Source organism: Macrotis lagotis, chromosome 3 (assembly GCF_037893015.1).
Source record: "Macrotis lagotis isolate mMagLag1 chromosome 3, bilby.v1.9.chrom.fasta, whole genome shotgun sequence".
NCBI classification, from domain to species: Eukaryota; Metazoa; Chordata; class Mammalia; order Peramelemorphia; family Peramelidae; genus Macrotis; species Macrotis lagotis.
The window spans coordinates 219,801,581-219,825,267 of record NC_133660.1 but is presented as its reverse complement, the minus strand read 5'-3'; the positions used below and the strand labels follow the sequence as shown (position 1 = coordinate 219,825,267).

The 23,687-nt window shown below is 37.5% G+C and overlaps 1 protein-coding gene across 2 annotated transcripts in view; it reads left to right on the top strand.

Annotated features, from left to right (window-relative positions):
• Positions 1-23,687, top strand: part of DOK7 (docking protein 7) — a 116,263-nt gene that overhangs the window by 25,058 nt on the left and 67,518 nt on the right. The window contains exon 5 of one of the 2 annotated variants that reach the window (XM_074229859.1): positions 21,203-21,322. The exons of the other annotated variant lie outside the window; for it this stretch is intronic. Coding sequence (XP_074085960.1) covers positions 21,203-21,322 — 120 coding nt within the window. The remainder of the gene's footprint in view (positions 1-21,202; positions 21,323-23,687) is intronic. 2 annotated transcript variants of the gene reach the window in all.

Here is a 23,687-nt window from a genome sequence, read left to right as displayed (position 1 = left end):
CTCACATATTCTTCCTCTTCCACCTCTCAGAGTCTTTCCATATAACAAAGATTTTTGAAGGGAAAAAAATAGAAACTCAGTAAAATAATAACTTCATTGAAAAAATTGTCAATGTATACTCTGTTCTCTCAGCAAAAGGGTTGGGGGAGTCATTCTCTTACATCACAGATACATTCTTAAATGACTTGGATACTTTGCATTTTTAATTTCTTTTTATTGATGTTCTTTCCATTTGCATAATTGTAGTTGGGTATGTTGTTTTGTTGGTTCTGCTTGTTTTACATTTTATTAATTCCTCTTCCCAATACTTCTCTGTATACTTCATATTTATAGTTTTCTTATGGAACAGTATATTCTCTTACATTCACTTGTGAGTTTTAGACAATCTCCAACTCATAGACATCTATTTTATTTTCAATTTTATTTTTCATTTCAAAAAGTATGACTATGAATCCTGTGATGTATATAAGACCTGCCTTCCTATTTTTGTCCTCCTTGGTCTATATGCTAGCATTGGGTTCTGTGGGCATAGACATTTTAGTTCCTTTCTGAACATAATTCTAAATTCTTCCAGAATGGTTGGGCTATTTATAGTCTCATCATCAATAAATGAGGTAGTTTGTATGACTTTTCCATTGATTATTTCCATCTCTTTTGACTTTTGCCATTTTGCTAGTTGGGAGGCAAAACCTAGAGTTACTTTCATTTACATTCCTCTTAATATTAGGGATTTGAAGCAAATTGATTGTTAATCTTTTGCAATTTTTTTGAGAACTGATTGTTGACATCTTTTGGTCACTGGGATGTAGTTCTTAGTGTTATATTGTTGGGCTAATTTCTTATGCTTCTTAGTTAATAGTCCAACCAAGATTTGAGTCAGAACCTTCTCTACTGTTGTAGACCAGATAAATTGTCATCCAGTCTTCATGAGGAACCTGCAAGTGATGAGAATTCATTACTTCCCAAGGATGCTTGTTCCACTGATTATATTGAGAAGTTTTTCATTATGTTGAGCCCTGAATCTACTTTTTTCAACTTGTGCCCAGTGCTTCTAATTTATTCATCTAGGTTTAGAATAAAGTCCCATTTAATCATGGCATCTTTTCAGATATTTGAATCCAGTTCTCATGTTTTCTAAAGTTGTCTCTTATCTAGATTAATAATGTGCTGTTAATGATAATACTCTGGAGGCGGCTAGGTGGCACAGTGAATAGAGCACTGGCCCTGGAGTCAGGAGTACTTGAGTTCAAATCTGGTCTGAGACACTTAATAATTACCTAGCTGTGTGGCCTTGGGCAAGTCACTTAACCCCATTGCCTTGCAAAAACCTAAAAAAAGGATAATACTCTAGATTGATCGAGATGTAGAAATGTGAGCTGCCAAAGTGCAGGATTACTATCAATGTGAAAAAGTTATGGGGAGAGCAGAGTATTTATTAAATGCTTTGTATCTATCAAATATTGTACATTGTACATTGCTGTAAGAGTACAAATAGAAGCAAAAGATAATCTTTGCCTTCAAGGAATTTGTGTTCTATTTAGAGACAACCACATGCAAAAGGGAAATAAAAAGCAGGAAAGGTATGGGAAGGGAAGGTTCCTACAAGGAGGGCAAGGTAGAGAAGTAGTCTAGAGAGTCATAGATTGGGCAGAGTTTAAAATGAGTGTAGGTGGGGTGGTTGGTTTCTCCTGGAGAAGAATTCACTGATGGGAGGGAAAGGCTGTAGGGATGGAGGGGAAGGCTGCTGGGGAAATGTGGAGAGAATAGTGTAGGGAGTGATGGGCTGGTCTGGTTAGAACTGAGGTTAGTTGGATGGAAAGATTTAATACTATTTCAGCAGCAAATTCCTAACAGCTAGAACTGCACAAAAAGTCACTGACTTGCCTTGGGAGATATTGGGTTTCCTGTTATGAGACATCTTCAAGGGAGGCTGGATGACCATGTGTTAGTGTTATGGGAGTGTGTTATATGCAGAGAGCGCTTCTCTTCATGACTTTCCTGGAAGCTCCTCCTTGCTCTATTTTCTGGGACAAAATACACGAAAAATGCATTTGTTGAAAAAATGCATGTGTTGAAACTCTGTTAAACAGTATAAGGAGGAACCTGGCCCATTAGGGATGTTTTAGAGAGAATTCTTGTTTGAATATAGGTTTGTCTATTTACAGACTGTGTAAGCAGGACCTGTCCTCTCTGGATCTCAGTTTCATCATCTGAGAAACAAAGATGTTGGATGAGAAAAACTCTCAGACCCTTTCCAGGTGTGATGTGCTGGGGTCTCTTGAGGTCCTTTCCAACTCTGGGATTCTGTGATTTAAACATTATCCACATCTCTCTCAAGAGCACATGCAGCTCATACTTCATCTGAATTTGTCTGACCGTTTGAGGACAGATTCAGCAGATTAGATGGGTTCTGTTTGACAGACAGAAAGATGAAGGGAAATATTTCTCCTTGTTCCCAAAAAGATGGTTTTGAGAAGAATTGAATACATTCTGTCTAGCCTATTGTTGCTTAGTAACTAGTGAAGGTGAAAGCTCAGATTCCCAAAGATGTATTTGGGCATTTTGCCCAGTTTTGAGATAATGAGCTGCAGAATGCCAACTTCTAAACAAAAGCCCAAGGAAATGGCCTCATAACTTTTTAAACTTGTGCTTTAATACAACTAAACCAAATATGTTCATCTGTCTTTTTCTATAGACAGAAAGTCACCACTAACTCAACCCTGTTTCAACTCTGACTGCCTCACATTCAAGGCCATCTCCAGTTATCCTGATTCTTATCTGGCCACTGGACCCATATGACTCTAGAGGAGAAAGTGAGACCAGTGACTTAGCACAGCCCCGCTCACTCAAATCCAACTCACATACATGCCAAGGTATTACTGCCATCATTCTTCAAGAATGAAGGGCAAACACCAATAAAAGACAAAGACACAACTGAAACAGGGAAGAAATATGGAAGATTAGTGATTGTCCAGTGATTGGTGGATGATGTTGGAATAACCAGTTTAGATAATTTCAAATATCTAGTTCATTTGGGGGATAAGATCAGGTTGATCATTTCCAAAAACTATTGGAAACTCAACTTGATGGGAAGAACTCTGGACTTTGAGTCAAGAAATGTGGGCATGTCTCAGCTTCAGCTATTACTTTTATTAGTGACCCTTTTGTTGAGTGTGTGGCTCTGGGGGAAGGATCTTAATTTTTCTGAGACTGAATCTTCATCTGTAGAATATAGATAATAATTATTTCAATCCCCTACATCATGGGGTTGTGGTCATGCATTGTAAATCTTAATGCAGTAAGATTTACTTAAAGCAGATATGGGAGATGATTTTATTTTAAGTCTCTTAAAACATCTTTTTTCAGGCTAAACACCCCCAATTTATTCAAATTATCCTAGTGGGGCATGATGCCTGGTCCTTTCCCTATCCTGCTTACAGTTTCTCAGATATTATCTAGCTAGCCATTGACATGCCAAGCTCACACAGATAGCGAGTGTGTCAAAGTTAGAATTTGAATCTCATCTCTTCTGATCTGAAAGCCAATGCTTTTTCCTAAGGCTTATCATGTCCCTTCTTCTGGGCTCATAGCTTCTCTCTTAAAGCAGCCTTAGATCATATTAATTTGATGGCAACTTCAAAGCTGTTAGTCATGATTTGTTTTACCTTAGAACACTTCTTTTCCCCCCAGGTGAATGGCTGAAAAGGGGCTTGATATTAGAACCTGAATAAAAGCTTTATAAATAAATCTCAATGGAAGAATAGCTCAGATGCTTTAGTATTTATTATTGCTGACTTTTAGACCTTAGTGATATCCCCACTTGCAACAGGACATCACAGTAAGATTTTCTTCAATGCAAAGTGTACTTTTAATATCAACAGATGAGCCTTCTTCTACTCTTTTTTTCCCTTATTAAACAAAATCATAAAGCTTGACAGAATTGGTCAATTAAAAAATCTCTCTTTTCTCTAAGCAGAAACAAAATTAAAATGAGATGAAACATCTGTCTAGAAAAATTCAGATAATCTCTAGCATCCCCGTACTTCACTTTCATAAGAGGGCACAGTCATTTCTTTAAGCTGATGTGCAGCCTTAGTGGATGGTGCCAGGTGAGCCAGTGTCATTTTGTGACATTGTACAGATGTGCCCTGTTTTGTGTATTTTATGTGATTCCCTGCTGCCAGTCCCAAACTACATGCCCTCCTTTCCAGGGAATTCTCCACTATCCATTTTTTTCTTGAATTTTCTCTAGAACTGTTGATCAGTTAGACTGTATCTACTAAAAAGGTTTGGGTATATGATTATGGTTGAACTTAAGCTGCTGCTTAATAGTCTCCCCACTGTACCCCTTAGTCACATCCCACATAGAAACTGTTCCAAACTTGTGTCCTCTCTTCTTGCTACCAGTGATACCCATGCCCCTATCATCTTCACTAGCTTCCTACTTCAGAAAGAAAATTGTTGCCAATCAGTAGGAACTTTTCCAGAATGCTCTATTCCACCAGTTCTTAATATTTCTTAACCCCATCAAGTCCTCTTGCCTTCTGATTCTAATTTTTGATTATGGGACCATGAATTTAAAGCCAGAAGAAACCTCAAACAAAATGTAGTCCAATCATTTCATTTTACTTATGAGAAAACTAAGACCTAAGTTAGTGAAGTGATGATGTCCATCCTACTCACTAAACCTAAACAAAATATCTTTGCTGGTTCATTTCCACCTGTGTCCTTGAATCCCATCTCCTCTAGCTTCTCAGAGGTCTTTTCTTCAATCTTTCTTTATCTTCAATCCCTCCTTCCCTACTTCTGCTTCTATTTGCCCAAGAACATGTCTGGTCTTTCCAAGCCTGGAAAACTTTCTAGCTACTGTCCTATTACTTCCCCTTCATTGCTTAGCCTCCTCTGAGTATGCAGGTGAAATGTCCACTTAAAAATGCCTGCTCTCTCCTTAATTCTGCTGATTAGGCAGAATTAGTTATCTTTTGACCTCATAGAAATTGCCCCCATTAAGGCCATCATTTCTCTTCTAATATCTAAATCCAGAAATCCTTGACTTCTCTGTAGCTTTGGTACTGTTGGCCACACCTTTATCTTCAGATGCTTCTCTTTCATTTTTCTGTTTGTGGCTTTCTTGGTTTCTTCTCATCTTCCTGAACTCCTAACATTGGTACTCTCAAAGGTCTTTATTATCTTCCAAGATATTCTCTTCCTTGGTGATCTCATTTACTTCCATGGCATCAGTTTTGCAGATGACTCACAAATCTGTTTCTAGATATGTGACCTTTTTTCTTAGCTCTAGACCTGTACCTTTAACTAATTATGGAATCTCAGAATTGGAAGGGACCTCAAAGAATATCTTTTCCAACCTATATCTGAATCAGAACCCCCTCCTTAACATACCCAACAGTTATAATCCAGCTTTTTTCCCCCCAAGGGTCTCCAGTGCAGAGGAAATCATTATGCATTGAAGCAACCTATTCCATTTTTGTGCAGCTCTAAAATTGTTAGTATGTTTTTCCTTTAAGTCTTAATTTGACTTTTTGAAATCTCTATCCTCTCTCTGCCCCACTGGATCTAAGTAGAACAAATCTAATCTGTTTTCCATTGGATAACTTTTTAAATACTCGAAGACTACTTTTGTCTCCCTATTATGTCATATTCAGTCAGTTATTAAATCCTGTTGTTTCTACCTACGCATTAATCTTGATTGTCTCCTCCTGTGTATTCCTACTGTATCTTTCTTAGCCTGAGCCCTCATTGCCACCCACTATTTCAGGCTATTTCAGTAGTCTCCCCACCTCTGATCTATTCTTTACACTGCTACCACAATAATTATTCATACTGATAGATGTGGTCATGTCAATCCTTAGCTCAAAAGCTTCCATTGACTCCTTAATGCTCCTGTGATAAAATATCAACCTGTTTAAGGAAACTCCATGATCTGCTTACCACTTACCTTTACATACATACTGGGTTTCATGCTACACTCCATCACCATTATGGTCTTGCCCAAGTGGCCAATTTATTGTTTCCAGAATTTAACATTCAATCTTTTCCTATTCATAGAAGTTATACCTGAACTTAGCTTTGACAGAAAAAAAGAATTCCAGAAAGTATAGATGATAAGTGAATTCAATTTTGGCATGGAGGATGACCTGTATAAAGGAGGACAGGATGAGATCAGGGGATAACTAGTAGTGAGTAAGAGGAAATAATAGGAAATAAATCAAGAGTTTTACTTGGAATGTTCTGGATGATTTCAGTAAGTTAGTTCTCCCTTAATTCTTAACCTTGCCCTCCAGAATAGAATTTGACTCTGAGAATAATGAATTCCTATACATTGGGTATTGGTAAATTAATTGCTATATAATGTTTTGGGAACAGAGTAGGATTTTAACTGAGGTATTTTATGTGTTGGGTCTCTCTTTTATAAACATAGTCTGACCTCAATTCCTTGGGATGCCTGGGGAAAGAGACTTTGATGAATTTTCTAGGTAACTGGAGATTTATCAGAGAAGACATTTTGTTTCTCTCAGAAACAAATAGAAGCAATAGAAATAAATCTTAAGAAAGTATAGGAATAGGAACTTAAACTTTTATAGGATTTTGTGGTTTACAAATAATTGATGTTTTTATATTGTTTATTCCTCATAGAATTCTTTTGAGATAGTCTGGGAAAATATCATTATTCCTACTTTATAGATGAGGAAACTGAGGCCTAGAGAAATGGATTGACTTATACGAAGTTTAAAAACCACATTATGAGAGAAAAGAAAAGGTGGAAAATATATGAGAATTATACTTCAGACTGTAGTGGCAATAAACCTCGGAATGGGAAGGAAGACATAAGATTTTGGAAGTCTTATATTAATGCTTTCTTGTCATCTTGGAAGAAGATCTCTAGTGCAGTGCCACAAGGATCTATTTTTGGTCCTGGGCTGTTTAAACTCTTTATTGGTACTCAGATAAAGGTTATCATGGCATGCTTGTCAGATTTATAGACAGCCCAAACTTATAAGGTATAGCCAGCACATTGAATCATAGAATCAATTATACCAAAAAATAGACTACAACACTGGACTGAATTTTAATAAGATGGGATTTAATGGGCATAAAGTCTTAACATGGGTTAAAAATTAACTTTCTAATTACAAGGTGGAGGAGGATTGTCTAGATAATAGTTCATCTGAAAGCAAGTTCAGGCACAGTGCTTTTGGTTCTCTCTGGGCCCAAGCAGGACAAATTTTCATTCTTCCCATCTTCATTATTCTGAATACTGGAATACAAGCATCATATTTTCTCTGAGCTAAATATGGATAACTAGGTGATGTAATGGACAGAAAGGACCTTGAGTCAGAAAGATCCGAATTCAAATCCATCCTCAGATACTTACAAGCTGTATGACCCTGAACAAATCAACAATCCTGTTTGCCTCAGTTTCCTTATCTGTAAAAAGTGAACTGGAGAAGCACATGGCAAACTACTCTAGTATCTCTATCACAAAAACTCCAAATAGGATCATGAGTCAAATAAGACTAAAAACAATTGAATAACAATTAGGCTAAACATCTTCAGTTCTTATAACCAGTGCCTCTATGGTGTTACCTTTAGTCTTCTCTTAACCTCTCATTACTTTTCCGCAAAATGGAATTTGAACGTTCTAGAAGTCCTCCTCATATGTTAAAGAAATCCTCACTCTAACACACCCAGCAATTGGTCATCCAGCCTATGCTTGAAAACCTTCAAGTAGGAGAAAGTCACTCAGAGTAGCTTTTTCTACCCAGGCCCAACTTTAATTGTTAGGAAGTTTTTCCTATTCATTGTTTTTAATAAAGTATCTCACTATTCTTGTGGAAAAAGTAGAGAGATATGGAATAAACTTTGGAATAGGACTTTCCTCTTTGCAGCTTCTACTTATTCATTACTTTTGACTCTGCCTCCTGGGATCAAACAGAACCATCTTATTCCTCATTCCTGACAGTTCTTCAAACACCTGAGGACAGATATCATTCTTCTCTCCACCCCTCCCAACCCCCAAACTTGAGCCTTCCCTTCTTTGTACTAAAAACACCTAATTCTTGTATTCGATCCTCCTATGACATGGACTCAAAACCATTCACCTTGTGATGCTTTTCAACCAATCGATATCGTTAAATTGTAGTGCCCGACTACACACAGTATTTTAGGCAAGGTCTCATGAGGTCATAGTACAGTGGGATTATCACTTCCTCCTTTCCCTATTCCTGGAAGCTATGCTTCACAGTGTAGCCCAAGATTGCATTAGATTTTCGGCTTGCCACACTGCTCCTGATTGATATCAAACTTTGGGTACTCTACCATTTTGTATCAGATTTTTCTTTCTTTCTTTCTCAGAACTGCTATTTAACCAAACCTCTCTCATCATGTGTTTGTGAAGGTAATTTTTGTACACAAGAGAAGATTTTACATTTCTCCCTAGTGAATTTAATCTTATTAAGTTCAGTTCAGGGTTCTGGCCTGTTAAGCTCTTTGGGTATCCTAAAGATTCTATCTTGCTAACTGCCCCTTCCAGCTTCATGTCATTTGTAAATTTGGTGAGCATGCCATCTGTAGTTTGCTCCAAGTTGCTGATATTATTGAACACCACAGGGGCCCTACACAGATCTCTGGGCTTCTCTCCTGGAGAATTCCTGTCATGTTTTTATAGAACCATTAACAACTACTCTTTGAGTCCAACCATCTCACTATTTCTGAATCAATTCAATTTCCTTATTGTCTGTTGCATATCTTTCTACTTGTTCCCATAAGAATAGTGTGAGATACCTTATCAAAAACTTTGCTAAAACCTATATAAATTAAATACATATGATTGTTCTTATCTACTAATTGAGTAATCTTTTAAAAGAAAAAGGAAGTTTGGTTTAATTTAATGTGACCTATTCTTGATAGAGCCAAGGTGGCTCTCTGTAATCACTATTTCCTTTTCTAAATGCCTACCACCCTTCTTCATTTTAGAGTTTCTCCAGGAATTACAATCAAACTTAATAGCCTGTAGTTTACAAACTCTGTTTTCTTACATTTTTTCCAAAATTGTAACATTTGTCATCTGTTTTTGTGGAACTTCTCTCGTTTTCCATCATTGTTTAGGTGACTGATGGCATCTCACAAATTACATCTGCTAGTTCTTTCCTGTTTGTGGATATAGATTATCTTGGTCAGATGATGTGAATTCATGAAGAGTAACTCGGTACTCTATTGCCTTATACTTGCCATGGATATTAACTTCCCATTAGTACCTTTCACAAATGTTGTGCCTAGAATATTCTAGAGCAGTGGTATCAAACAGATAGAAATAGGGAAGGCTGTTAAATCATATAAGGGCCATATATTGACTTCAAAAACTACATATTAACATTTCTATATATTTTTTTTATTTTGTTAAATGTTTCCAAATTACGTTTCATTCTGATTTGGACTCATGTGTTGCATTCATGTGTTCATACTACATCTGTGTTCTAGAAGTATGGTTACTTTTTTCACTGTGCCCACTCTGCTCCTGAATATGCATCCCTGTGCTCAGACTATCTTTTTTGGTTCCTGTGACATATTTTGCCTAGGATTTACTTGTTTTGATTTTTGGTCAAAACAGTTCTTTCTCTGTGCCAATAGAACCAGAATGAAAAGCTCCATGAAAAGATCCCAGCAGAGAGATACCAGAGACTGCAATAGTCTTTGTTGCCAATGGCAGATCGGTATCATTAACTGTCTCCAAAGTACAATAGTCTGGCATTTGTTTGTGGTAGAATTTGAATGCCTTGTGTTTAATAAGATGAAGTTGCAAAAAATAAAGAGTCTAAGATAATTTGTATGCTATCTTCAAATGGATAGAAAACTGTGCACTGTGTTATGGGACTGATTTAGATTTTTCACTCAAAAAGCATTTTCATTACTGTTTTTTTTTTAATAGTTGAACATTATAAATTTGTGAGAGGCAGCTGTGGAGTGTAAGAAAGTGTTCTGGCCTTGGATTCAGAAAATGAGATTTTCTATTCTGATATTTTTTAGCTTCCTTAATCTGGAATAAAGTCAATTTACTTCCTTGAGACTGAATTTTCTTCTCTGTAAAATGAGGATAATAACACTTGGACTACTACTGCTGCTGCTGCTGCTAATAGTGCTACTGCTATCACTACTACTGTTGCTGCTACTACTTCTGCTATTAACTACTACTACTTATTGCTCCTACTTCCTGCTGCTCCTACTTACTATGAGTTAGCAGGCATTTATATAGCACCTACCATGCAATAAGCATTATGTTAAGCACTTTACAGTTATTATCTCATTTAATCTTTCCAAGAATCCTGAGAGGTAGTTGCTATTATTATTCCCATTTTAAAGATGAGGAAACTGAAGCAAATAGTGGTGAACTGACTTGCCCAGGGTTACACAACTAGTATCTGAGATCTGATTTGAACTTGGGTCTCTTCCTGACTTCAGGCTAAGTGTTCTCAGTTACCAAGGTTGTTTTAGGGAATTAACTTTGTAAACCTTATGCATTATAGAAATGGGAACTATTATTTCACTTCAGATACTTTATTTTGGGAAGGCTAGGTGTCACAGTGGATAGAGCATTGGCCCTGGAGTCAGGAGTACCTGGGTTCAAATCTGGTCTCAGACACTTAATAATTACCTAGCTATGTGGTCTTGGGCAAGCCACTTAACCCCATTGCTTTACAAAAACCTAAAAAAACCCCCTTTATCTCATCTATCCTACAGTAGCTATGTCATTAGTCTTTGGTTTGAGAACCTTTGAAATATTCCCCAAGGAATCATGACCCAAGACTTTTTTAAAAAAAATTTATTTTTTTAAGGCAATGGGGTTAAATGACTTACCCAAGGCCACACAGGCAATTACTACATGTCTGTGGTCTGATTTTAACTCAGGTCCTCCTGACTCCAGGGCCAATGCTCTATTCAGTGTGCCACCTAGCTGCTCCTATGGCCCAGGATTCTTGAGTTAAAAACTAAGTATAAAACTTATACACATGTTTCATCTATAGGCTGCTAGTTGATTTCTAGCTATTCATAATGTTTCTGTTTTCTCTTAATTTTTTTTGCATTAGTAAAATGGATGAAATTTTATTTCTGTGCTGAATGAATTTTAAAAAAGGGGTAAACTCAGACAGATCTCTGTATAAGACAGGGGCATGCTCCCTGTCAATAAATGGTAAAATGGCTTACCTCCATTAATGCCAAAGACCCCAAGCAAGAGGACAGATCCCCTTAGGTAGGGTTTTAGACTAGAGCATGGGAGATAACATCATGGAATTGAGGGCAGCATGACTGATTTCAGAACTAAGGATAGGGGAACCTGATCAGGGAACCAATGAGATTAGTTGGAAATTTGGTAATGGGGACTATCAATGACCCACCTGCTCACCTTCTCTCATGAGTCAAAGAAGGGCTCATTATCTGAGTGTATGTGTGAGATAGTAGCTTTTGAACAGCACAGTGGACATTCTTGAAGGATAATTTGGAAGAGTGAAGATATTAGACCCAAACTCTCTTTCTATTCTCTCACATTCTCCAAGATCAGTTAAATATCTTGAATCAAGAAATCTGGATTTTAAAACTTAACCTATCACAAGTTAGCTGAACTTTGAATTTAGTTTGGAGGCAACAAACAATGATTTAAACAAGCTACAGGTCAAAATCAATTATTTGTAAATGGAATCAATAGTTGAAGTAGCATTTATCCTTAAGAATCAATTTTAATTTTTTCTGTTTTTGGCTTCTTCCTTACACTTCCAGAAAAGGAGATGTTTAATGAGATCCCAGTGATGCTATGACTAGGTAGATCCCACCCTGCTTTGTAAATAAACCTTGTAATGAGAGTAACAACTCATTTATACTATATTACAATATTATACTATATTACTATATTATATACTATAATATATTATATACTATATTAATATATATACTACATAATATATAACTATATATACTATATACTATATAATAATATATATACTATATATACTATATATACTATATTACTATATTATACTATATACTATAATATAATATATAAATGAGTTGTTACTCTCATTACAGTGGCATTTTACATAAATTAGATCATTTCATTTTCATAACACCCCTGCATCTACTAACAAAGCAAGATTTATTAATGTTCTATAAACTCTAGAAAAAATCATTTTCATAACTATACTTACATTTCAACATGATTGATTTCCATTAATTTATTTCCTTTGTAATTTAATTTATTTTATGTGTTTAACAAGTTATTCTGAGAAGGGTCATATGTTATACCAGACCACCAAACGTGTCCAAGCTGTAAACAAAGACCTTTGTTCACCCCCATTCTGCAAAAGAATGGACTTTCTGTTCTTTTCTACCTACTTGTTATGAATCATCATTTGCTTTGGATCCAATATAGAATGGCAGTCTTCCAGTCTGAATTAAAGATGTTGCTATGTTGTATAATTAATTATATACAATATAATTATATACAATACTTAATTATACAATATAATATATATGTATGTGTGTGTAATTATTACCTGAGGATGAAATATAATTACTTAAAACTTTTTTAAAAATTTCTGTGGGTTGTATTTGAGAAAAAGTTTCTAATTTATGGTATCTTCCTAGAAGAAGCAGTGTACTAAGATGGAAAAGTGCATTGAATTTGATATCAGAAGACCTGGGCTTGAGTTTGCCCTCTGACTTTTAAACTCATTGATGATTAGAATTGGGAGAACTCTGCACAAATTGTAAAAACTGGAAAGGACCTTAGAGATATTCAAGGACAATATTCATTTTATAGATGAAGGAGTTGAGTCTTAGGAAGAGTCTTGCCCTATGGTATGCTACTAATGTATAGCAAGCAGTTCTTATGGGGGAGGGAAGGTATGTAGAACATTATAAATTTACTCTATGTAATTATGTTTTTCCATCACTTTCTTAACTCTATAATCAATGAAATAAAAAAAAATAAAGCTGTGATTTGTGCTATTTGCTGATTTCTGAGCTTAAGTACCCATGGTGCAAATTTAACAATCTGCTCTCTGATGGGAGCAGTTTCCAGCACATCCCTTGGTTATCTAGTGTCATACAGTGGAACCATGATTCGAACTTTTTTCTTCTGACTCCTATCAAATGTTCTTTTTGCTATATCAGTGATGTCAATATAAAAAAATGGGGGGCACTAAAACTGTACAGAAAGACTTCTGCTGTCCGCATATTTACTTAGAAAAACCACATATTAACATTCTGTATATTCTACTGTAATTTTATTAATTTTGCTAAATATTTCTTTGTTGTTGGGACAACACTGGGGACTACTATGGCCCCATTCCCACATTTGACACCACTGCCCTTCACCATAGTGGCTGTGTGTCTCTGGGAAGATAATTTCCCTTCTCTGGAGTCTCAATTTCCTTGATGGTGAATGGGAGATAATAACATTTATACTACCTAGACTCCCCTTAGTGAACCCTAAAGTGTTACAGAAATGTGAGCTGCTCTAGGGCGGTGAGCTAGAACCAGAGGAAAACACCGTGCACATGGTCTCTCTTCAGTAAAGATGTTTTTTTATAGTTGGAGGACTAATTGTCCTGCAGCCTCCTGCCAACTGTCCCTAACCACGGGATTAGTCTTTCAGCCCTTTGTGAGAGGCAGTGACATGAGCTCTCCAAGCCCCTCACCCCCACAGCAGGCTAGAGGGGGAGGATTTCAGTGTGAGTAAGCAGATGGGTTGGCGTTACTGTAATGCATGCCTCATATTTCTTTGCACCCAAATGCCTGTGATGTCAGCCCTCCCCAACCCCAAAGTGCTATTCTGATTCCCACTGGGACTAGGACTTCATTGAGGTAGAGCTTTTCCTAAACTTGAGGGGCTATTCAGGTATTGCTGGGGAGGGTAAGGAAATTTGGGTACTGCTCCTGGTTTTGACATTTGTTTGCTGAGTGACCTTGGGCAAATCACTTACCTTTCTTGGGCCTCAGTTGGGCTAGATGCTATCTAAAGCCCCTTACTTCATTAGCTTGTGATTTCATTGGTATGGTCACTCTATCCCCTGATGCTGATAACAGTCTCTCTGCACCGTGGGCAATTTCATGAGTTGCCGTGTCCAAAAAAATAATGATCTCCTGCTGTCCAACTTTCTGGTGAGAAGGCATTTCCGCATTTAGCTAAGCTGACCCTCAGATGACAGACATACAGGCCATTGCCAGGTCTGTATTCACAGGCTTTCCAATGTGGTAGAAGCTGCCAGTGTTTGTACTTCATGACATAGCCCAGGGTCAGAACCCAGGGTCACCTCTCTGACAAGGTGAGGTATTAGAGGACAACTAAACCAATAAAAAATTTCTATTACCAACCAACTAGGAATCTTAGCTTTGGAAGACTGAGGATATGAGGTATGGTCCCTGCTTCAAGTATCTGAAGGGCTATCTTTGGGTCAGGAATTAGGCTTGAAGGGCAAAATGAGGGACAGTCCACAAAAATTGAAGAAAGGAAGAAGTTGCCATTATACAAAGAAAAACTTCTCAACAACCAGAGTTGTCCAAAAGTTGACTGGGTTACTTCAAGAGCAGGAGAATCCCCCTAGCCCACCCTGGGGTCCTCAGGGAGCAGCAAGATGATTGCTTTTGGGGTCAGGACTCACTGGACTAGATGCCTTCTAAGGTTCTTTCTAGCTTTTGAGATTCCATCATCCTTAAGACCCTGCCTTCTGTTTATTCTTTAAAGTCATACTGTTCCTTCTTACGGGCTATACACATTTCCCTCCAGCAAGGTACAAGGCTGATTAGACATTTAAAAAATAGTTACTTTTTGGGGGTCTGGTCGAGATCCAGTCCATACTTTAATGTATCTGGATCCCCTCCATGGCAGCAGGTCCACAAAGGTCAGAGCGTGACTGGGAGACAGATGCTCCAGTTGGGCTGGGGTCCAGCTTCCCCACCCTTGCTGGGGAGTCAACACCACAATGTCCTTTCTCCATTTTTACTTTTCCTTTCTTTGGGCAAGATGTGCAGCTAGTGTAACTCTATCAGAGAATTCCTGGGTGGTGACGGTGCCACATTGGAAGAGAAACCAGGCCATTTGTACTTGGGACCTTCCTAATGTCAGCAGAATGTGAGCCAGCCAGCTATGTGCTCCCCATTCATTGCTTAGGCTTTGAGAGTAAGCTTGGTGTGATTTCATTAACTGTTGTTGCAGAGTAGGGAGTGTGTGTGTGTCTGTGTGTCTGTGTCTGTGTGTGTGTGTATAGAGGGGGAAGGGAAGATGGTATACTTGATCAGTGCATGCCCTCTATTTGAATTCTTTGACACATCTGATTTGTGGCTTTTCCATTTTTCCAAGTCACATTAGACCCTGGGGCATTGAACTTTTAAAAGTATTTCACTGACTTGATTGACATCTCACCTAACCTCAACTTTCAGGCAGAAAAGTTTCAAACCTGTGGTTTTGATATTGTGTATATAAACAATAAGCTAGGCTTGCAAAGAGTAGAAGTTTTACTGTATGGAGGGTCATTGCTTCACAACAATTCTCTGAAGTAGGGAGTACAAGTGTTATCAAACCTATTTCATAAACGAAGAAACCGAGGTTCAGGAAATGGTAGTGACATTTTCACCCAGCTAGTGAATGAGAGAGCCAGAGCTAAAACGCATGTCTTCTGACCCCTAGTGCTCTTTCCTCCACCGTACCTTAGGACCTACGTTATACACTGGAAAAAATTCTGATCTTGGAATCAGACTTCTTGCATGAATGACAGCTCTGTGATGCTGTGTGAAGAACCTCAGTTTCCTCATCTGTATGCTTTCACTTTGACAACTCTGTGAACCAGATATCTTTGAACTTCAATTTCCTTCATAAAAAGGGGTGATACTTGTATGGCTTTTCAGGATTATGGAGAGGAAGTGCCCTGCAAATTTTATAATGTGCTGTAAAAATGTGATTTACTGTTCAGTCATTATAACCTTGTTCCTGACATGAATAAAAGTGTTTATTGAACACTTAGCAACTGTAGGCTCCTAATTAAGATTGGGGAGTCCCTTGTGAATATTCCTTAAGGCCTGTACTTTTCCTATTGCAGGGCTTCTAGAGAACTGAGAGCACATTGACCTCATACATATATTGATTAACTTTCAAAGCTAGACAGCCTTGGATTGTTCCAGAGAGCTGGGTTTATTATTTTCAGGTGATAGTCTTAAGGTCTTATTTCTGTTCTACACATGGTTTGATGGTGTGAAAAAGATGCCAGGGGTCATGTTGATAGAGAAAGATAACCCAGACATTGAGATGCTCAGAGAATGACTTGCCCCACAATAAGTGTTAGAGGTATAGGTTGAATTGCATTTTTTGATTGTAAGCTCCTTGAGAGAAGGGATTGGGACATTTTTATTTTTTATTACCTTTGGAGGTCTTGAATTCATTTTAGGGCTTAATGGATGTGTGGTGAATCAAACTGAATTGAAAAAAGAAGATATGATTATCTCTCTAAGGTGTTTTCATACTTGATAGAGAAGCAGGAGTAACTTCCATGAAATAATTAACTAATGTCACAAAAGAGTGGATAATCAAGTATAAGATTGTGTGATAGAGATGGTAGATTTTAGATGAATCCAGTTATTTGGGAACATCTGTCAGTGAGGGGAAGAATAACTATAGAGTGGGAGATATTACTAGAGAATAAAGTTCATATTTATTGAATGAATGAGTATTAGCTGCATGAATTTATTGAATGAATGAGTATTAGACCCTCTGCTTTCACTCCTTGATCATAGAATCATCCTTGGAAGGTCAATGCCTCATTTCTCAGAATTGATTGGCCCACTCAATCCATTAACAGCCTCCCTTTTCTAAAGGTGGGGTGTTGGGTAAGTGATAAGACTATCTAGAAACATGGAGTTTCAATGTTGGAAATGAGTTTTAGAAACCTGAATTTGCTGTATTTTGTTGTTACCAATTGTTAATTTCCTCACTGAAGTCCTCTCCCAAAGCCTCATCATGTTATGGTGGTGACCCTGGGTTCTCAAAGGATATACTAGCAGATCACACAAGCCTTGGTAGGTTTTACCAAGTTGGAAAGAGTTCAAGGACAGGCTTATTAATGGACCATTGACTTTCATCTGCAGATAAGCCTAGCTAAGAGAAGAGAAACTCATCACCAAAAGGTTAGTTCTTCAGGAATGAAACTTTTTGAGGCTATAGCAGTTCATGAACTCAACTAAAGTGGTATAGAGGGGCTAAGACCTTTGTTGGGGGGAAATTGTGGATTCTTGAAATTAAAACAAAGTGATGCTCACTTATGATATTTAATAAGAAACAAACCTCATTGGCACCATGTCCAAAACATTTCTTTTTCTCTTTCAACACCCAGTGAAGGATGGAGGAAGGGAATGGTGAATGTTAAGTTTTGACATCATCTGTCCAATAAAGAAATAGGTGCTCTGAGAAATCTGAAAACCCACTGATATTGGTTGGGTGGATCTCTCTCTTTTTTCATATTTGCCCTGAAGGTTACAGAGACTTACTGATTTCTCCTCTCTACTACTTCTTATCTCCATTGCCTCTCCTCTTTTCCAACTGTTATTGTGCTACCATAAGCATTTTTACCTGCCTAGACAATTGAAATAGCATCCTAACAGGTCTTTCTGTCTCTGTTTTTTACATACTTCCCTCCCACCCCCACTCCAACCTTTCTATCATTATCAGAAAAACATTATCTGACCATACATCTTGTCATTATCACTCTTGTGCTCAGAAATATCATTGGTTGTCTATTGCCTCTAGAAGGCAATTCTTTTTTCCATATATGCATATATCAAAATTGAATGTGTTGAGAGGAAAAACATAACCTTAAGGAAGAATGAAAATATTAGAGATAGCAAAATTATGTGATGCATAAGATGACTTTTTAAAAATTGAAGATAATAAACTTTGGTCTTCATTTAAATTCCACAGTTCTTTCTCTGGAGACAGATGGTATTCTCCATCACAGATCCCCTAAAATTGTCCCTGATAATTACACTGATGGAATGAGCAAGTCCATCAAGGTTGATCATCACTCCATGTTGTTGTTAGGGTATACAATATTCTTCTGGTTCTGCTCATCTCACTTAGCATCTATTCATGCAAGTTTTTCCAGGCTTTAGAGAAGGATTTCTTAACCTGGAGTCTATGAACTTATTAAAAATAATTTTGGGAGGATAACTGTATTTCAGTATAATTTATTTCCTTTGTAATCCTATGAATTTAATCTATTTATTTTATTTGAAAACATTCTGAGAAGGTGATTCATAGACTTCACCAGGTTGCCAAAGGGACCCATGACATCCAAACAGATTTAGAATTCCCGTTCTTCAATTCAGGTCACCTTGCCTAATCTTTCAAAGCCTTCCACAATCTAGCATTATCCAATCTATCCAGCCTTAACTTGTGTTAATCTCCTCTATATGTTTGACATTAAAAACCTCTCCATATCTTCCTCTTAGTTCTACAATTCGTTGTAATGACAAAGATGTGATTTTTAGCTTCTTTTTTTTAGGTTTTTGCAAGGCAAATTAAGTGGCTTACCCAAGGCCACACAGCTAGGTAATTATTAGGTAATTATTACGAGTCTGAGGTCAGATTTGAACTCAGTGCTCTATCTACTGTGCCACCTAGCCACCCCGATTTTAGCTTCTTGCTAATTATGTGTATTCTTAATAGCTTTCTACCAAACTGGAAAGGTTTTGAGTTGAGACCCAAATATAGAATCATATGCTTGTTGTCTGAAGACCTGCCTTAATAAAAGAGGGATTGCCCTCTGTCAGTTGGAATGCTTATAATGTCAAAGTTCTAGGCTCTGAAAGTGTTGAGAGGCTCTCTACTTCAGCTAAAATGGAGTTTTCTTTAACTCCAAGACCATATTCTAGGCTTTCTTTATCCATTCACCCATCCTTCTGAAAGAAGAATTTTCCAGGCCTTCATTCTATTTCATGTCTCACCTTTCTTCTCTTTATTATCTTGTTTATCCTTATATTATATATATGTATATATACATATATACATCCATATGTGTGTGCACATTATATACAAACATGATTCTACACACACACACACACACACACACACACACACACACAGACCCATCCACCTACATGGTTTCTTTTTATCTTATGTATATAACTTGTTTGTATATGATTGTTGATGTGCTTTCTCTTGTGTGAGACTAGCAGCTGCTTGAGGACTGTCTTTTGTCTTTCTTTATAACCCAGGAGCTCAACACAGTGCCTAGTGATAGCAGGTAATAAATGGTAGTTGACTGACTGCCCAGTCAGAGATGTGCTGGTCCCTGCTTGAACCATCTCATGAGAGCCAGCTGTAACATTTTTAAATGTGAGCATTTATTCTGTGGAAATCAGAAAATTCTACAAATCAGGGCTTTATTTGTTGTTTTTTGATTGTTGAGACAAACAATAATCAACAAAGAAAATGGTAGACAAAATATTAATAATGCAAATTAAAGCGTGCAATGTGAGCCTTTGGGCTTAGCCTTGGTCCCAGTCTACTTCCCTCAAAACTAGCTCTCCCCACAACATTCCTCTTCCTTTCCTTTACTTGACCTGTTTCCCATGCCCTCTTCCTTATTTTTGCCTATTGGATTCCCACTTATCTTTTTTACTCATTTCACATGGGCCCTCTATGACTCTTTTCCCAAGCCCATTGATTTTCATGCAGGGTTTAGCTCTCCTTTTGTAGTGACCATATAGTATTGTTTTTTTTATTATAACTCTCTGTGCTTTCCCTACTTTGACCTTTGATTACACTCTTCTCTGGATTTATATATTCATCTCTCCTCCTCCTCCTCCTCCTCCTCCTCCTCTTTCTCCCTGTCTTTAAGGACTTAGCTCATGGGCCTCTTTTTACTCTCACTTTTTTGGCTTCCTATTGTTCTTTCTTTGTTCTCTTGTGACACCAATCATTTGTTTGCTTCTGTAATAACTATTTGTGTCCATGTATTATCCTCTTCAAAGAGACTCAGGACCATAACTTATCTAAACCATCTTCCTCAATTCCAGTCCCAGGACTTCACTCAGTATGACAGTACGTGTATTGTAGAAATGATAACCACCATACTTCTTTGTCTTTCACTCCATCGTTTTGATTCCATCCCTTCTTTATTTTTTTCAATGAATTTCAGTTCTTATTTGAGGACTTATTTATTATGAGGGAACCCAAAATAAAAATGATAATGGTAGAATTGTAAGCTCATTGAGGGTAGGAACTGTCTCTTGCTAACTTTTTGTAATTATAGGATTTATTTGCACAGTACCTGGTGGGTGCTTTAAAAATGTTTATTGATTGATTGAGTCAAAAAATAGTTGGCTCTCAAGAAACTATTTCATAGGTTTAAATTGTAAACCCTTAATTATTGGGGTAAAAAACTTGAGAGAGGGTCTAACTCTACTCAGATATCAAGGGAGTTAAGAGCTGGAGGGCATTGTAAATTCACTCAACCCAATCCCCATTTCACAAATGAGGAACTTAGCCATATACTTTGTTTAACTAGAATCCAGTTCTCCAAAAATGAACAGAACATGCTTAAAAATTTTGGGAAAAACTGAATATTTTTAGACATTTTTATCTCATGTTGATCAATGATGCAATTACAATTTTCTATCCATGCTACCATCACCAATTAAAGATTTACTCTCTAATTAAATACGTCATGTCAATGACAAAAGTGTTTTGCTTTTCATTGTTTCAGGAAGGTTTTTTTCTTTTTCTACCCGGGACATCATATGGATCAGCAGAGATGCAAAATACTAAGGCTCCCAAAAAAAGGCAGATCCCACATAGCAGTGGGAATATCAAAATCCAGCAGCTCTGTTATGGGACTCATTTTTTAAGCTGCTCTAATTTCTTTCAGTTCATCTGCATGACTCTCCCTCCTGAGGTTTATTTGGACTAGAGAAGTGATTAACTAAGTATAGAATCTGCCTTTGCTTCTCCTTCTTGGTGTGTGCTGGGGGTTAGATTGGGTCATTTTATTCTTGGCTCGCAAATCACTCTGATTTCCTCTGGTGCCGAGCAGTCCGCATTCTTCAGGACACCATGTCTGTAGATTATTTTTTTTTTAACGCTTTGCCCAGTTGTCAAAACAAGAGCCTAGTTTGATAATGTCCTCTTTTTCTTCTTTTCCAGGGGCTGGTGTATTTTTCCTTTCTTGTGCAGAAGGGGAGCAGATCAGCTTTCTTTTCGACTGTATCGTCCGGGGCATCTCCCCCACGAAAGGCCCCTTTGGCCTGCGACCTGTCCTCCCAGGTTAATATAAGAAGTGTAGAGTGACCCTTTGGTGTTGCAGCCTCTCCCAGGATAGCACTTGTGGCTCTACTTGGAATGACAGGTTGCAGACACCACACCCTAAGATACAGGATGGTTTTTCATTCTGAAATGTCACCTCGGTCCAGATTTATCAGTCCCAGGCACCTGGCTCCCCTCCTTTGTTGTTCCCCCAGATCAACCATGTTCTTGTTACAGCCAGGACTGGTCTCTGTTTTGTTTGTCCTAACCGAACTACTAAATATTACACCTTATGACTGTCTAGTACCTTGTGGTCACATGATATTTTCACTTATATTGTCTTGCTTGATTCTTACATTATTATCTATTCTTACATTATTGGCAGAGAGGGAAACTGAGGATTATAGAGAAAGAAAGACTTTCTGAAAGGCACAAAGCTAGTAAAGAGTTGAGCTGGATCTTAGAATTACTTTTTTTCCTCTGGAAAATGATTTCTAAAGTGCCTTTGAGCTCTAAATCCTGTTTATATTCCCTGGGCTCCTGTGATTTTACTCTGAAAGGAACCTTAGGATTGGAGGAACTGAACTGGAAGGGATCCCAGAGACTGTCTAGTCCACACCCTCTTTTGTTATAGGCAAGGAAACAGGTTCAGAAAAAAAAATGAATTAATTAACTTGTCCAAGGCCATGAAAAAAGTAAAGGGAGACTTTGTTCTAGGGTAGTGTGGCTCCAGGTTCAATTCTGTTTTTCACTGCCCTCTCCTACTTTATTAAAAGTATTCTATTTTGGGGAAATGCAATCCTCTTGCTTATTCAAAAATAAAAACTGCCCCGACTTTGTTGTGGATGCAGGAGGAGAAATAGATATGAGTGTATTTATGGTTCCCAAAGACTCATGCTGCCTTGCAGTTGAAGGGATGAAGAAATGTCATATATTAGAGCTTCTGAGAAAGCCTTGCAAGGGGAGGAGTACAGGCTGAAAGATGAGACTTTGGAACATCCAAGGAAAATCTGTATATTTGGAGCTTTTGAAATCATGCTGCAGAGTGTTGCTTTTTTGATGGCCATGCCAAATCATATGGTTTTCCATTAAGCTGTAGTTAAGAGCTGCTATTCCAAGGGTTAGTATAGGTCTCTGATCAAAATTAACTGAGGTGTTCTGGGAGCTGATAGGATTTAGAGAGAATAAATCTCTCTGAACTCTTTTGTAAATCAGACTTGACAGGCAGCTGTCTTAGGTATTTCTAGTGGGCAGAGCACAGGGATTGGAAGAACTGAGTTTTTGTTCCAGCAACTCATGCATGGGTTTCCTTCTCTGGACCTTGAAGTTTCTTTCTCTGTAAAATGAGAGAAGTCCTCTGAGGTCCTTTGCTAATTATGTAGTAGATTAAACTGAATGTTTGTCAGGTGTTTTGTAGACTTGGTCAACTTTTGGAAAACTGGTCACAACAAAGTTCAAATGTTGAAATGTAAAGAGTCCATGTAAGGAGCTCTGAGTCATCCCGAGGCCTGTTGAAGTTCTTTGCACCTGTTCCACTAGCAGATAGTAAAAATCTTAAAATATTGATGAAAACTATACAGATAGAAATAAATTGTTTAGGGACCCACACAGATATATCTGAGTCAGGAATTCATGACATCAGACTCTCAGAATGGTAAGGGAACTCAGAAAGGTAGAGCTTTACCTGGAGAAGAAGCCCCTATATAGCCTCTTTAACCACTGACCAGTTAACAGAGAGATGCTCAAAGACTTTGAGTTGAGTGATGTAGTCAAAGAAGGGTTATTGGAACTGGGTTTGAGTTCTGGCCATACCCCTTCTTATTTTTGTTTCTTTGGGCAAGTCACTTCTTTTGGCCTGTTTCCTTATATGTAAATAGGACATTAAATCAGATCCCATTCCATATTTAAATCTATGACCCTAGGATCAGCCAAAACAACCTGTCCTTATTCTAGTTCGCTCCAATTAAAAGGAATTTTTTTCTTATATTGAACTGAAATTTTCCTCTTTATAACTTTTACTCTTGGCTGTTAGTTCTGTTCTCTGTCTTAACAGTGAATCTTCTCTCTTCCACACGGTAACATTTTAGATATTTGAAGACAGCTGTTCTGTCTCTTCCTAAGTCTTCTCTTTTCTTGGCTAAATATTCCTAGTTCCTTTAGTTGATGCTTATATGGCACAATCTCCTGTCTTTTCATCAAGCTGTTTACCCTCTTCTGTAGGGTAATGTAATTGAAAATAATAATGATGTAACAATAACAAAAACAATAACAATGATAGCCTTTATATCATGTTATAAGGTTTGCAAAGCATTTTACAAATACTTACTTTATCCTTGCAACAACCTTGGAAGCTAAATACAGATGGGAAAGCTGAGGCAGGGGTACA